At 39.7% G+C, this 17,156-nt stretch overlaps 1 protein-coding gene across 1 annotated transcript in view; it reads left to right on the top strand.

Moving 5' to 3' along the window:
* LOC126052852 (phospholipid-transporting ATPase VA-like) overlaps nt 1–16,659 on the top strand; it is a 72,220-nt gene extending 55,561 nt beyond the window's left edge. The window contains exons 3-6 of the mRNA XM_049834082.1: nt 9,578–9,663; nt 15,362–15,468; nt 15,574–15,705; nt 16,514–16,659. Coding sequence (XP_049690039.1) covers nt 9,578–9,663; nt 15,362–15,468; nt 15,574–15,705; nt 16,514–16,659 — 471 coding nt within the window. The remainder of the gene's footprint in view (nt 1–9,577; nt 9,664–15,361; nt 15,469–15,573; nt 15,706–16,513) is intronic.
* Nucleotides 16,660–17,156: the final 497 nt, after the last annotated feature.

Raw genomic sequence — 17,156 nt, 5'->3', positions numbered from 1 at the left:
TCCCTTCCCTCAAGTGTATCAATTGCATCACTCAGTTTGGTGTCATCTGCAGACTTGCTGAGGGTGCACTCAATCCCACTGTCTACATCACTCGTGAATAGTACTGGTCCCAGTACAGACCCTTGAGGGACACCACTCATTACTGTTTTCCACTTGGACATCGAACCATTGACTGTAACTCTTTGGACATGGCCATCCAGCCAATTCCTTATCCATCTAACAGTCCATCCACCAAACCCATATCTCCCTGATTTAGCGGCAAGAATGTTGTGGAGGAATGTATCAAAGGCCTTGCAGAAATCCCAGGTAGATGACATCTGCCCAAGAGGATAATAAAGCTGGTGAGGGAAGCCTGCACAAGAGTAGTAGACTCTGCTGTTCTGTGTCCTGATTCAACAGGTCATATTCGTGTATGTTTTAATTCTACACTTCACTGAACAAAGCATACAGATTACTGAAGACAAGACTATGCAGGAACTTTGTAACCATTGTGCGTGCCTGAAGCATGAGGCTGGCTAGAGTGTGGAACAGGGAAGCAAACTTCAATCCCTACCTCAACGATACCTGTTCGTCCCCCTCAGCCCATTTCCCAGCTCTGCTGTCCAGTTTTGGAAGTGGCAAGGCCATCATGAATTTCTTTTCATAAGATCTATGCAATCATCTAGTGTCTGAAAAAAATCACCCTTGAATTCCTTGAGTTTTTGAAAATATGTTTTTCACTTTGCCACTGGAGTCTTTAGCCTGCTGATTGAAAAGGAACTTGTTCAGTAAAATAGGTAGTAGATGAGAATCGACAGACCTGAGAGCAAAGCTCTTAGCCAAAGTGTTCTGCAGCCATCACAACTTCCCCCATGCACTGTGCATGCCAACCACAGCCCTGCTGACCTCAGACTGACTGTTAACCTTCACAGCTGCCCCTCCACCCTCTCCACAAAGCTACGAGGGAAGTACAGAAACAGCTGGGCTTAAGCGGAGAAGGTGCAGACAAATGCCGTATTTGCCTTAGAAGCCTTAGTAGGGCAGGCACGTGACGGTGGATGTTGATTCAAGATACAATTCCAAGTGAAGACGGTGTGCGAGTGTCCGGCTTGGGGAGTTTTTACTTGATTATATAGCCTTCTCATGCTGGAGATGCACGTGGAAAGGCTGACAAACCTGTGATCGTGCTGATATGAATGCTGCCCAGTAGTATATGGAATAAAAGGTGCCTTTTCATAAGGACTGCTGCTCTCCCTCTGTGCTCTCCTGCAGCTGGCAGTGGCTGGAGTCTCTCAGTTCCTTGGGTGGTTGCTGTATGTTACAAGTTTCCCTCACATCTAGAAACGTTTCTTAAATGTAATGTAATGCCTTGCAAGTAAAGCTGCTTTTATCCAGATTCCCCATCTCCACATTGAGGTGGGCTCATCAAGCTTTGCTGTGTTTTACTGCATCCCAAGACTACAGCTGCTGCTGTTAGGTTTTACCATTCATAAAGAAAACCCTTCATTACCAGCCACTCTCTCTCCTGTCAGGACTCTGATGTTCTGGTTTGTGTTTGTGGGATGGTGTAAGAGAGGTGCTTGGCGTTTCCCTTTTCTGGTTGAAGGGTCTTAGGTCTTTCCATTCCCATTTCTTCTGGCAGAACTTCATCCCACAAGAAGTCAGACTGGCCAGCAGCCCGGACTAGAGCAGGAGTAGGCCAAGGTATATTCAGAAGCTGACCTGAGCTGTTGTGCTACCAAGTTAAAATGACTGTGCAATGTTACTGCCACTAATCAAGTGAAGTTTTCTGCCAGCAGTTACAAAATGCAGCAGAAAGACTGCTAGAAATCTTTCCAGAAAGGAGAAAGCACTGGAGAGTGGGGAGGGTTGCATCTTACCACGTGTCTGTGCACATGAAGCAAAAAGCCTCTGGAGGAGCAGTGCGGGTTGTATGCAGAGTTTTGTGAGGCCTTGAGAGGCTTGGTTTGCGGCTTAGTTAAAGCACTGAGCCAATGCTGAGGTTGGTTCTTACAGAATATGAACCCATTCACTTATTTCAGTGGCTGACTTTTGGAACAGGCAGATACCACTTTTTTAATTGTCCAGGTCTGGGTCCGTATTTCAGCCTTGACAAACTCTGTTCCCTTACCACTCTCCAGCGCTACTATAGTCCACGAACGAATTCACTCACACCACTGTAATTTTCAGTGCTTTGCTAAGGATGGCCATCATCCCAAGGGACATTAGAACTTGCATATGCGTATTTTCAGCGTTGCTAATATTTTTTTGGTTTTTTTTTGTATTTTTGTCCCATGATTGACAGACTAACAGCAGTTTCTTCAGCTGGCTGTCATAGAATTAGTGAGGTCTTCCTAGGCGTTGCAAGCAACACATTTCTTTTCCTGCAGGCTGGATATTGCGCTGTTCCCTCATATTATTTTCTACAAAGGGGAAAACTTTTACTTCGGTCAGCCAGAGGAAGATCAGCCCCCTAACATGTATTTGGCTTGTTCAGCTGTTCCAGTGTTTCTGAATACTGAACATCTCTGTTCCATTTAAACAAACAGTACTGAAAAAAATCCAATTATAGTAGTAGTTGTCAGTGTGGAAAACAAAGCTATTAAACTCTGATGTATGGCTGGATCTGTGTAGTTCCTAAATAGCATAGATCAAACTGTTTCTTCCTTTACTTGTGAATTAGTAGCACAGATAAATTCTGCCAGAGAGACTAATGCAGTTTATACATTAAAACATTTCACTCTTTTCATATACAAACAGTCTGCATGCTTTGGATACATAAAATCGATATGCAATTCCAGTTGCACATTAATAAAAGGTCAGTTTCATTTTCTATGGTAAATGCAGGGTACTGCTATATAAAGGAATAATAGGATGGACCAATGCATTGGGAGGATGCGCTCTTATTGCACTTAAAAGCTTTTAAACTGGAAAGCTATTTTTCTGGCTGAGGCAGGGTTTTGTCCCCATGACTCCAGTTCTCCCTTTTTGTTTCCTCCAGACCTACATGCCGAAACAAATCCCAGAGCCTTCATCCAGCAATTGTATGGCAGGGAGAAGTCTGGATAAAATCCCCAGCATAGCCAGTAAACACAATGCAGTAAGTGGGTAACTGTCTCTGTCACCTAAGGGCAGCCTGGGATACTCATGCTGTCCTATTGGAAGGAAGGACTGAGCATGAAACTCAGGTTTCTGCAGCAGTAAAGTAGGGCAGATGAATAAATGAAAACATGTTAATAACTATGCATTATTAATATCACTAGCAGGCCATTAAATCACCCATACGACATGCATTTAATGAAGGGGAATATGTTGTTTGAACACTTGTCATTGTCAGACTAACTCATCTGGCAGAGCAGCATGCTTTGCTTCCTGAGCTATGACAGTTTCATGAGGTTGCAAGCAGAGTCAAAAAGTTTGGATTTCACTGTAGAGATTCAGAATGATCTTAGAGCTGAAGCTCCAAAGTCATGTTGGAGAGAGCTAAATTCAGTCTTCTTTTTTTTGACAGATCTCTATAGTTCCTTCATCCCTCTACCTGTTGGTTTCCAACTCTGTAGAAGCATTGTAACATTTTCCCCCTCAACACTTTGCCTTTTTAGGATATAAGTTTTTCAGATGGTGATACATCAATCGTCACCTGAGAGATAAGGGACAGTAGTTTATTTCAAGAAAAATTTTAAAGAAAACACCTTTCCATTATGTTTTCTTCTCCTGTGTACATTTGTGCGTCCACCAGAGACACAGCCCAATTACTGGAGTTATTACCTAAGTTATTGTTTTAAAGGAAACTCATTATCAGGTTTAATAGGTAGAGCATTGTTAAAGCCCTTTACATCTGCAATTTAACTTTAATTTGAAATTCAGCTTTGAAGGAATCCATATTTAGCAGGTGTTTGCAATCTGACTAAGTCTGCTTACATAAGGAAAATAAGCCTTCTCATTGCTGCATTTAGAGTAAGAATGAATTTCCTTAAGTTTTAAGAAATTGGAAGAAGTAGGATTTATGGATAGGATGTTAAACATTTTCCTAGCAAGAAGACTCCTGAAGAAATGAAATACATTCTGTGGAATCACCGACTACATAAAATACCTAAGTATCACTGTGTGTCATTTGATAAGTTTCAAGCGTTCAGAAATACCTATGAGTTCCTAAAAAGACAGCAGTTTTTTCAGAGGAAGGCAGTGAACTAAGGCTATTTTGGCAAAATGAAAATGTGAAGTCAGGTATTTGAGGAAAGTCAGTTTCTTATGATTGAATTAAATCCCTTCTTTTTTTTCTCTTGGTTTTGTTTGTGCTTTTTTTTCTTCTATTTTTCATTTTGTTATGACATGATATGGCAGAAGAGTGAAGCAAGAAGTAGTCTTCACTCCTCTGATGTTTCTTGTGTATCATTTCATACATGCAGAAACCTTCAAGACCTGTTTCTAATATTATATTGGTAAGAAAGAATTCTTACCGCTAGAGTGAAGTGGATAACATTCCGTCACTGAAGGCTTCTGAATGCAGGGTGTGAGCAACCCCGATGTGGGGATATACCTGAATGTTTCTATGCATTCATGGTTGACAAAGTGATGTATTTCTTTATTTCTGTATTTCTGAAACTCTCAAACCATATGGGAAGAAATGACTGAAACAGAGGTTTCACATCTTTTAAGACCTTGTTATGACTTACCCACGGAAAAAGAACCGTGTTGTGCCATGGTGGTCACAGCAACAGGTTCCTGGTGTCTTGATAGGCCAGGCAGCACTGGATAAGGCATGCCACCAGTTTTACCTTCTCATCCCCTGTGTGCAGGTCTGTGGTCATTCAGTTTTTCAGGCAGTGTTTACCAACCATCCAACCATTCCCTACATTCTCCAGAGCAAAGGCAACGAGATAAATTTTGTGGTTTTACTCTCTGAAGTAACTTGCATTCTATTGCCAGTGTGCAGACAGTACAACATGGGAGCCTTGTTGCAGAGTGGCATTGCTGTGATACCGTGATGGTGATGTGAAATTCAAACCCAACAGGAAGAACGGCATCCGTCTGAAAGACCAGCAGAGAACCAAACTGGCGCCCGTATGGATCATGCTTATATCCATGCTTACTGTGTCAAAAAAGCAGGGGCAAGACCTAACATCAGGAAAAGAATGAAAGTCCTAATCTTTTAGAGCCTGCAAGTGCTAAGATAGCGTGAAGAGCATGGGCAGAGGGGTTTACACTAGTCCCATTTGCTCAAGACAAAGGGAAACAAGGATTCAGTTCTATTTTCAGCCTCATGGAAGCAAATCTGCATTTCTTGACTGCTAAATATCATCCATATCTCATGCTGTTGCTCTTTCACTGTTTCAAAGAGAATTCAAGATTGATTGGCCTGAAGGGAGAGAAGCACAAGTGGTAATATGATTGTGTGCAGCCTTAGAGTGTTAATGCAGGAGTAAAAACTTGTGAGTTATGGTTGCTGTTTCTTTTTATCTGTTAAAATAATTGAATGTGCTTGACTTTACTTAGACTTTGACATATGTGGTGCTTATGGTGATTTTTTTCAAAGTCAGCACTCACTGAAACTAGTAAAATAATTTCTGGCCCTTCTTTTAGATTTCTTGTTTCTCCAAGTGACCTTCAAGTATCCTTTCAAGCACAGTTTTTCTGTAATGTCTCTTACAGTCACCAGTCTGTGCTCCAAATTAGGCACTACGTCATAGCAAGACATCTGCCTTAAGCATAAGCAAGGCATTTTGCAGGTAAATGTACACAGTAGCAAAAGGAGAACAGGTTGTTTAACAGAAAAATTTGACTGACATGAACAGAATTTAGTCCTGGCCTTTGCCATCCAACAGTTTTGTGAAATACTCTGGGGAACTTATTTGCAGTCAGTGAATCTCTCCCAGGTTTGTATCAACCAGAAGGTCATTTGTTAAAGTTAGTGGTGCACAAGGCACAGGTTTGGGACACATGCAGAGGTACCTTGTGATAAATATGACACATAACTTCAGAAAATAAAAAAAAATGCCTCCAGCTGCTTTTTGTGAGTGACCTGGCCTTGTTGATGTGCGCTGGGAGACCATGAGAGCACCAACTAAGTCAAGTTTTCAGGGAAATTAGGCACTGGAAAGCCTAACAGAGATTGCAGTCTGTCTAGGCATGGAGCTTTTAATCCCTCTTGAGTCTGGGACAGCTTTAATGCCCAGCAGTTCTGTAAGGGGAAAGTAAGACACTGAAAATCAGGCACATCAGATGACTGTTGCACAAAGGTCTGGGTAAGTGCTATTTTTGACTATATTTTGATCGTGTTTTCTGTGTCTTAACAGTGATGCAGAAATTCACTGTAAGAGAAAAATTAAAGGTAGTGGTGGAAAATTTAATTTTTTCATGGACTTTTACGCAGAAAACAGCACAAATCATGATTTATGCACTGTAAAAGCAACACTTTGGGCTTGAACATCTATTTAGCTGCAGCTAAACATGTTACATGAGACCATCATCACAATTTATGTTTCATTTGCTGCGGAAGTTAGGTATCAGCATAAAAAGGAACAAAACTTTGATCATTGTGAAATCTTATGTTAACTTTGTGCTTCTTTATAACCACTGAAAGCAGTTACACGCAGGCAGTGTTTAACGTATTTGTTCATTCATTTACCAAAAGACATTTTCACATCAAAACAGTGTCATCAGCTGTAATATACAGTGTATATCTATTCTTCCTTTTTACTGGAAAGAGATGGAGTTATTTGATTTATTAATAAACCAAGGAGCTTTTGCCATAAATCAGAATCCAGCAGCTTCATTTCCTTACGTAAACTACTATTCTAATTGGATTTTCTCTCCTCCCAGATATTATCTGGTTAAAGACCATAATCACATATTTCAAGTTAATTGTAACAGAACACAAATAGACAGACAGTTAGCTTCAACAATAAAGGACTTTTAGTTCCAAAACTGAGTCATAAATGAAAAGAATCCAAAAAACAAAGGAGGGAGAAAGACTATGTTGCATGGTAGTGGATGGGGAGGTTGGGTAGGTTTAGTCCTCTCTTATTTGACAAGATCTTTCTTTTTTGTGAAGACTTCAGCTCTAGATTTTAAGTAGATTTTTTTTCTTAATTGTAAAGTTGCTGGCTTTGCTGGCAGGCTTTCTTAGCAGAAACGGGATTCAGTCTGCATACTTCGAATTGCTCTAGAAGTTAATGTGTCTGTACAGCACTGAAAGCATGCTCTCTCTGCTGAGTTCAGCAGCCATAGAAAACCTGCATTTGATCACAATGGAGTTTATTATTAGGTAGCTCTAGGATTCCCTCAGGGGCATTCATCAAAGTTGTTAAGATTTCTTTCTTTTCTTTTTTTAAGACCACTGAATGAAAATTTGTGCTAAATTAACTGTATTATATATAGTATGTTATAATAAAAAGGCAAGTAATGTTTCCCTTTCCAGACTTTTCCCTCCAATTTACAAATGCAATTTAAGCTACAGTGGTGACTTCTTTAGCACAGTCCTTGGGCAGACAGACAGTATATTATCGAAACACCTTGAACAATGTTTACAGGCTATTTTCCCTGTACTTTTTTTTTTTTTTGCCAAGGAACCTACCAGGGCAAGGAAGAAAATGATCATGTTCTGAGGCAGCAGAGCAGGTGTTCCGTAGACAGCACAAGGTTTCCCAGTACAACAAGTTTTGGCATGACTTGGGAGAACTTCACCTTCTCCAGCAAGCTTAAGTAAAGCCAGCTGCCAGGTAGCACTGGCTCCTAGTGTAGTGTCTCTGTAACGTGAACCTTTGACTGCTGGAGGCAAGGACACAGGCAGAGTGTGTATAGTTTCGGAGCTGTAGTAACAGATTTCAGATGCCGAGGCAGAAAGCTTCGTGATGGCTGTTCTAGCCAGTGATTCCTTCCTTGTGACTGCTGGTGTCTGTGCCTGTCTGAAGTGAGCAGCTGAGGAACAAGGGTCAAAGGGGGTGACCGTGTGGCTTTACCGTATCTGCCCCATTCTACAGCCTAATGATGTCTTAGGTGCTTCTGAAGAACTAAGTACATCCAAGCATTCCCAGCATCAATCTTCAGTCACCTAGAGAAGTTTAAGGCTAACCAGGAGAAATATCTAATGAGCTTAAATACCAACAGTATTTGGTGCTGAGAAAATCAGCTGGGTTTCTTGCTGAGGCTCAGGTACTTGACTGCCAAATTTGACCTAATTTAGGGAGTCTGACTCTCAGCATAGCAATCTTCTTCTTTGCTCGGAGCTGTCCTTTTTCTCCCCCCCTTGTTTACAAGCTGAATTCTGCATATAAAACTGTTTTTTTTTCCTCCAGTGGGCTGTAGCTGTCTCTAAGTGACAGCCCATCTTTGCAGTTCTCTTTATCATCTCTTGTTTCTCAAAAATACAGGAAAGGTTCCCAAAAGTGTCAGGTGTGGGTGGTTTGAATTGTCTCCTATTTACTGTAAGTCTGTCTTTCTTCCAGGTGTAACTGGCAGAAAAATGAAGGAGGGCGTTGATGGTGATGCTGACATATCCCCTAGTTTCTTTTATCTCTTATTTAAAATCTAGTTTCTTTCACCTCTTCTGAGTAGAGTCAGTATAAAAAAAACGAGGCATACCTGTGTGTTTCAGAGAAGCTGGCAATAAGTTTGTGTCTGTCCTTTGGTTACTGATTCTCAGTTGGCTATTCCCACAGTGTGTTCTAACAAGTAGTGGTTGGAGTCTACAGCTGCTCAGCAAAACCATTATAAAACATAACATTTGCAGCACTGAAACTTAATAATATGATAATTCACAATTGGTTCTTTCATTCAAATGGTGTGCAAAGCAGTTTTCTAAAGGTAGTCCTCACTGACGGGGACAAACAGCCTTCTTAGCAGCACCAGGACTGGGTATCTCTGACTTCAGTGCACAGTTTGTTTGGTCTGACAAAAGAGGGAGAGCCTTGATTTTTATTTAACAAAATCAAGTAATTATGCTGTGATAGGATGTTTTTCCTCAGACACAATAAGGTGCTAACTACAGGCAAACATACATAGTCAGCAAAAATACCAGCTTCAGACTAATGAGCTAGAGAACCAAGAAGGTTTTTAAGTGTTAATTGGGAAAAAGTTATTCTGCTATATGTGTATAATTTACTGTAGTAGATTAATTTATCTGTGTTGGCATAAAGCAATTAAGGCTTGCTCATATTTCAAAAGCTCATATTAGCTTTTTCATAATTGGCAGTGTATTGACTTATGTTGTCCTAGAATTTCAGTAGCTTCACTGAACATGAAGTATAGTGATACTATTGAATATTTTGAGCCTTCCCAGCTAAATTTCATTTTTCCACTCCAGACCAAATTCATTTGACTTCTCGGCTCGGCATCTTTTATCTAATGCTTTTAGAAACTCACATTCTTCCACTTGCAGAACAGAAAAGTCATCCTTGTAAGGGAGATTTTAGAAGGTATCTAAGGAATTTCGGTGCCCAGGTCGCTTTGATTTTCAGTGCCAGTGGACAGTGTCATTCATTTTATTGCCTTTGAAAAAAAATGGACTTTAATACATTAAGAAAGCTAGAAAAGAAAGTGATTTTGGCTATAATTTTCAAGTCTTTGCCCCAAGTAATTAACACTTTTATTATTCCAGGACTCAGAATTTGACCCCTTGAAGTTCACCAGTGTCATTGAATGCGAGAAGCCAAACAATGACTTAAGTAGGTTTCAAGGTTACATGTGAGTATTTCATATAATATCCTTCAGTATACACTCCTTTTCTCTAATACAGAATAAATTAAATGCTGGTTTCTTTTGGGCTGTGTTCTGTAAGTTGCAGCTGCATATTTAAGGCTCTTTTAGAGGATCCTCACTTCAGGGTGAGATGGGAGCCTCACGTTTCCATTCCTTAGGATGGATTTAGTTGTTAGCTTTGACGAGTTTACACTCCAGAAATGAATGCATGAAGCAGTGCAGTTACAGACACCATTCTCCCTTTCCTTCCCTCCATGGATCAAAAAAGCCCATCTAGAAATGGCAGGAAATAGAAGACCGGTCCAAGAGAGCCAACAAACGAACACACAGACTCCTGCTTTTATGAAGATGGGTCTGTTTGATGTTTCTTTTAATGTAAGTGTCATTGAGGAAAATCAGAAGGCAAAACTGATGTTTCTACAGCTATGACAGTATTCCTTTCCTCTCATTCAGACAAAAGAAAACAATTGGCTCAAACAATGGGTGTGCTTGTACATTATTACCATGCAGAATCACCTGTGGCCTTTTGACTTAATTCTGAACAAACAGAACTGCATTAACAGGGTGCTCATCTCTGGCCAATCAGTCCTGCTCAGAAGCAAATGTTTTAGTATGTGCAAAGCACTTTGCTTCTAACATAGCCAGGACTGTGGTGTGTAGTTGTGCCCATAGCGGTGACTTAGGAGATGCACTCTTGCATGTCTTATTTTTCTACAGTCTGTAACCACATGCAGAGTGAGACCCCAGGTTATTTGATTTTTGTCTAAATTTTAATGAAGAGAGTTTAACCAGACACTAATTCTGTTTAGAATACAATGATTTATCACCCACAATAATTAGGAGTGATAAGCAGTATTGTATTGAATTGCGTACATGTCACAAGGTAAATTACTGGAGCCTGGGGAGTTTTTTATAGTTACCACCTCACTTACTACTCTCAGATGTCACAGATTGTGTAGGATGTACTGTCAACTGGTGTAAATCAGGACAGTTTTTTTGAAACTACATCAGGTTATAGTGTGGGTAAATGTGTTCCTTTATTTAGCAGCACAAAGCCCTACAGTTCATTTAAAGATAAAAGTTTAGTATTAGACATTACTGTAAGAGGGCGTGTGACTGTCTACATTAATCGAGAGCCTGCTCTACTGCAGAAATGACATTTCCCGGTATGGAAATGCAAGGCTTGGCAGCTTTTCTCGCACACTTCATGTGTGTGAATCTTGGTCCCCAAAATATTGAGCAGAGGTTGAATACTGTAGAAGATATGCATAAATTTGTCTTTCATTATATATTTACTTACATACTCCATCTGGAAAATGTCTGTAGCTTGTAAGTTACAGAACTATTCGGATTATGTAGCAGAAAACATGGTAGTACTTTTTGGAAGACTGTTGTTCAATATTGATTCTATTTAATCTTGTTTATACTTCAGTGTTTCACAAATGATGTGAATATATTTTGGCACAGCAAAAAGCCAAGACATCAGTTTTGAATCTGGCAGAAAGCATCAGGTGATTTCCAGGTCTCATCAGCTATGCTGCAAGAAGTTTACAACTAAAGGACCATGGGGTGTTTGAAGTAAAGAGCAGGAACCAACCCCTCAACAAATAAACTCTCAGTCTCCTAATTTATCACGAGAGAAGGCTTTTTCTCCCCTCTTTTTAGATTTCCTTCATCAGTATCATGAAATCATGGGTCTATTTCAAATCATGCATTTGCAAGATGAATAGTAATTAGCACATATGAATTGAAACATGTCATTGCCATGTCAAACTCAAATCTTAACTCTTGTTCAAAATCTTACCAGCAGTCACTGCTTGAAAGAAAGGTTCAGGTCGCTCCCAGCTGATACTAGCTCAACTGAAAAGAAATGTTACTGAGATATTTAAATGGGGATGGTATGAAATAATAGACTTCCAAGAGATCCATATGTAAAAGCGGTGCTGAGACATTACTGTCAAAGTGTACTTGAAGTTTTGACCACTTCGTAGATTTCCGGTTTTGATTAGGACTATTTTTCTCTGTTTGAAATATGAAGAGCTCCTTTGGTTCTAATGTCTGGGCTGACAAATCTTTTGGGTAGTAGAAATATTTGTGTGTGTGTCCGTGTGTGTGTGTGTGTTGTAAACATGTAAAACTTCTGTTCCCCACAGTTATTCTGAAATGTGATCACTACAGGTAACCAATGTAGCACAGGTAGGTCAGGGTAAAAGGAAACATGATAATAAAAAAAAAAATCACAAAAATATTGCAAAATGCATTGAGGGGCCTGGCCCTATGATTCTATGTTTCTATATCTGCAAAAGTGTAGTGTACACATTACCACATATGACTTCCGTTACTTTGGCACAGTCTGCATTGAACACACTCTGGATGTGCAGACAGACAGGTTCTACTCAGGTGCTTGCTCTAATACCGTTTTGCAGTTTCTGTATCCTCAGATATCCCAAGCATATTTCCCCATTTTAATTTCCCCTATAAGAAGTCTTCTGTGTAAAAAGAATAGAATAAAACCTAACATGCCCCCTGCCTGTGTGGGCCTAGGCAGGTTATGTACAGTATGCATGGCAAACATTCAAAAATCCCATGCTAGGTTCCAAAAATAAAAACAAATTAGCTTTAAAATCTTGTTTCTAGTTTTTTTGTGTGTGTATGGGCAAGGGAAAAGGAGGAGTAGTAGTTGGCATTCTGGCTTTTCAGCTTTTCTCTAAAAGTAAAAATTTTACTATTGGACAAGAATAGAAAGCTTTATCTGATCATACCAAAATAAGTATAGCAAGGAATTATAATAATAATAATAATAATAATAATAATAATATGAATACATGACTGTATTTCTATTTCAAAGCTCTTCATAAGATAACAAAACCAAATACATATAAAATCATGTTACAATTTTTTTAAGAAAACAAATTTTAAAATCTATACAGTGATGTCTCTTTAATGTGCTATAGTGACACTACTTATCCTGGAGGGGAAAAAACCCAACAACCTAGACTAAGTTGCATCAGAATTGAGAGTCAGGAAGATTCTGACTGATGATGTGCACTGAGACTATGTTTAAGATTGTTGAATATTTTCTTTGGGAGTGTCAAGCCTTGGAAAGTAATGCTAGCTCTATAATTTGCTTTGTAAGACACTTGAGAAACCAGACAGTAAAAGAAAATACTCTTTTGAATACAGTTTTGATACGTCACATTGTTGTTTAATGCTGGCAAACACGTAACAAGGAAAAATATAATAAAAGGCTGAAGTGAGCTACCATCGGACTTATTTTTGCTTTGCTGTGTTGAACCAGGAGGCTTATTTCGACACAAACACTTTCAGAGTGCTGTAGCGAAGTAGTAGCTAACTGCATTTCTCCTAATTCATGGTGCATGTATGTTTTAGATGTTTAGATAGTGCATATTTGCGGTGTCATCCGTGTGAGAAATTGCAGAGAAAAAGAACATTGCACCTGCACTTGTCAGTGCGTTTCCTCGTGGGCTAGCCTTCGCGTTCCAGGCGTCTGAGTGGCTTCAGCCAGCCACTGTTTTAAATACTGACAGAGAAAAGTTTCCTTCTTTGCCTCCAAAGTTATACTGGCCTGAATCCAGAAAGGGGAAAACCCTCTGTAAGAAGCTTAGTGTTTACAACTCTGCAGGGCTAGAAATGGGATCTAAGCCATCTCTCCACCTGGACATAAAGTTATAGCCTTGGCAGGTTTTTTCATCAAAGTGAGCAGTTTTATTCAACTCTAGTTTTCATTATTTTTTAATCCAGACCTTTATGTCTCTAATTTTTTCTCCCTTTTATCATCAGTGCCCAATTGCCTTACATGTATGTTCTGTTAGTGAGTCACTGGGAGTGAGTGCAGACATGAAGGAAACAGTGAGTTTCCTCCAGCCCCTGCCAGCTTCTTTCTCCTAGATTTTGATTTCATCCATGTTTTCTAAAGGTCTGGTGAGCAGCAGGTGAGTTGATTGATTTCATTTAGATATGGAAAAGTAAAAGGCGGTACCCATTGCATGTAAGGATGAGTTGTAGTGAGAAGGCTCAGCCTGTGGGTGAGGGCAGTAGATTGGGGTCTTGGAACCTACAGGTTAACTTCCGATGTTGCACCATTGCTTTGGAGCAGTTGTATAAGCTAAGATAGTAAGAAGTCGTATTCTACTCTTAACTAAGAGCATCAACTAGAGGCTACATAGCGTAACCAGCGTAACAGCATAATCTGCAAGTAGTCCTACTAGACTGGGGAAGAGTACAAAGGATTCACCAATGTGAACCTTTTCTTCTTGCAGATCTCAGGATATTTGATATAGTTCTTCAGGCCTGAGATCCTAGAAGCATGTGCTAGTTAGAATTCTGGTCCTCATTTAGAAAAAGAAAAGATTCTAACAATCAGAAAAGCATGAAGATATAACCCAGGTGTGAAGGCTTAGAAAATAGGAAGCAAAGAAGAACAACTCCACCTTTATAAAAGGCACAATTTTAAGCCAGTTTGCAGATTTCAGGGGACACAGGATTTTAAATGCTCAAATCCAGGTAGCCATAAAATTTGATGTTGCAACAGCACAATGTTAGTTTTAGTATAGTGCCTGTGCTTTTCCAGGATTTCTCTTGAACTCCCAGCTTTTACCAGTTTCTTATTGCAGTCTGTTTTTTAGACTTTGGAAGTGCGATAGTTTTGATGCCCTGAAAGCGAAGGCAGAGCATTTAAACATTTCAGACTTTGCTTTAATATTCTCTGAGGCATTGGGATACTACAGCTGATTAAATTAAATTTTATTTATTTAGAAAAGGTTTGAAATTATTATTTGGTTTGTCTTTTTTGCCTAATAAATCATTCTAATGTTGTTTTAAAATTGTTGTTATTATTGTTTAGCATTTCCCTGATGACTGTTAATTCTCATAAGGCTGTTTTCTGTATTTCTCTGTCAGCTGAAATTTGAGTCAGTCCATACACAGCAGACAGTAGCTTGTAGTGGAAACTTGCTTTGTTCCGTTGTTCTCATGTGTTTTGGTGCTACTCAACAAGAATCATCAGGGCGCAGACCATTTCGTCTTTCTTAGAGAGTCAGTGAGACACTTCTGAAAGGAATTTCTCTTGTTCTCGCTGATGAACACATGGTATTTTTTTCCTTTCTTTTTCACTGAACTGATGCATAATATCCCTGGCACATCTTCCTTAGTATCACTGCTTCTGAAACACAGTCCTTTCCCAATTTTACCGTATTTCTTTCTAGGATTTATTTGATAAGAACATGTGAATAGTGGGTTGATCGTATGCACTACACAGCTGCTCTTAGGTGGACTGGGTTAACTGTGACTGCACAGTCAATTTGCACATGTGCAGAAAGTCCAATGCATTTCAAAGCATTAGATAGGCTGCACACATGCTGTAGATTTGGCCTGCATATCTCTAGTGAGCCTTTGTCCAGTACATTTGTATATCCAACAGCAACTGGTACTGCTCCACCTGGGCTGCTGCATGTCTGGGATTCTTGGGTAGGTATTCTCAGTTTTCAAAGTCTGGCAGAGAATCTTCCCAGGAGGAAGATCTAAGGAACTATTTCACCATCAGGTTGACAAAACTTAAACTTTGAAGATGTTTCCTGGGCTTGTTATATTACAGAGTACTATGATTTAACAAGCTTAATGTTTTGTCATGCCATGCTTTGTTGTGTTTTTAAATTTTCTGCAGTGTACATAAAAGTGGAAAAAAGGATGGACTGTTCAAAGAAAATCTTTTGTTACGTGGATGTACCATTAGAAATACAGAAGAGGTTGCAGGAATAGTAATCTATGCAGGTAAAAGCTGTTTTTCTGTCTGACGAGGCATACTCCCTTTTTAAGGTTTCCTTAAAATAATAACAAAAATCCATATGACATCATTTGATGTAATTGCTTCTGCAGGGCATGAGACCAAAGCTTTGTTAAATAATAATGGACCCCGTTACAAACGCAGTAAGCTTGAAAGGCAGATGAATGCCGATGTCCTTTGGTGTGTCCTCATACTTCTAATCATGTGTCTGTTTTCTGCCATCGGTAAGTGCTCTTTCAGAGTAGAAACTTAAGTATTAGACTGTCTTGCGATTCATGCACTTAGCTTTATCAAAAACATATGTGCCTGCCAAAAGATGAAATCCATAAAGCTGCCTCCATACTGTCTAGTTTTTGTTGTGTTTTCTTCTTTGAAATCAAGATGTCTTGATACATAAGGTCATCTAAACAGCTTCTTAGTATCAATCAAATATATGCTATTAGTACCAGCGATCTGAAGGCTTAGATTCTACTAGCCTTGATAGCATCCAAAAATGTCAAGTCCAAAAGAAGCCACTTTCTATGTAGTCCCTTCAAAATTACAGGAGGTGGAATGTAACATGCCATTAATCAGTCAACAAAGTAATTTATGAGGAGAGAAAAAACATAATTAGCACAGTGCTATTCCCCAGTACTATTTATGAAATCAAGGGCACAGTGCACGACATTGATGCACTGTCCCTAAGGCTGCAGCTTTGACATAGAAGAAATAAATGAAAGTCTAAATCTGCATAAATCCAAGCAGAAGACTCTCTAGACCTCATGGAGTGTTTAAGGAAATGCTAAAGTTCAGGTTAATACTCTTCAGGCTTTTTTTCTGTTCATTTGTGAGAAAGAATTGAGTTTTATGTTTGGCACCCAAAATGATTCTTTATATATGGCATATGAATTCCATATCCTTAATGTTTGTGTGTTCTGTAATGTTTGTGTGTGAGTCATACGGCATACACACCAGAATGTTTCCTAACAACCATGGTGTAGTTTAATAACAATCTTATGCCATTTTAATAAGTGTCTGTGTGCCTTTTTCCAGGTATTGTTAAATGCTGCTTAAAGATGAGTATTTCCAGCTGTGAATCAGCCAGCATACTTGTTTCCATTGAGTTCATGACACTCTTTTGTAGTGTCTTAGTGTTCGGGAACCCAGTCCTCAGGGCTGAAGTGCCATGGAAGGCTTAATTGCAAGGAGTCACTGCCTGCAGCTGCAGCTGTCCCCTCTGCCACTGCATCTGAGGTGTTGCCCCTAGAGCAGCGGTAGCAGGGTGTGCACTGCAGTGGCTTCAGTTCAGCTGAAACTCCTGAGATGCATGAATGTAAACAGGAGGAGGTGGCACACAGTAGGTGACACATGCGCCTTCCCTTCTGTCACTTCTGCTACAAGGCTAGAAACCACCAGCAGAGGGACAGAGCAAACTGCTGGAGGTGGCAACAACCAAAAAGAGCTGGAAAGAAATTTGCTTGACCCCTTGGAAAGCAGAGGGGCCTGGTGCTTCAAGAGGTGCAAAGCTGTGTTCTGTGAGAGTCAGGCAATTTTGGTACCTTCTGTCGAGAAAGTGGAAGTATGACGCTTAACTAATTCTTTTGAAAATCTGAGTCAGGATATTTACAGAACAAGTCTTGATGTAGGTCATTCTCAGTGTGGGGCTTCCAATTTTTGCTCTCAAGAATAAAAATAC

This window comes from Accipiter gentilis, chromosome 31 (genome assembly GCF_929443795.1).
Source record: "Accipiter gentilis chromosome 31, bAccGen1.1, whole genome shotgun sequence".
Taxonomy (NCBI): domain Eukaryota; kingdom Metazoa; phylum Chordata; class Aves; order Accipitriformes; family Accipitridae; genus Astur; species Astur gentilis.
The sequence above is the reverse complement of the archived record's forward strand: the minus strand, read 5'-3'. Positions and strand labels throughout refer to the sequence as shown.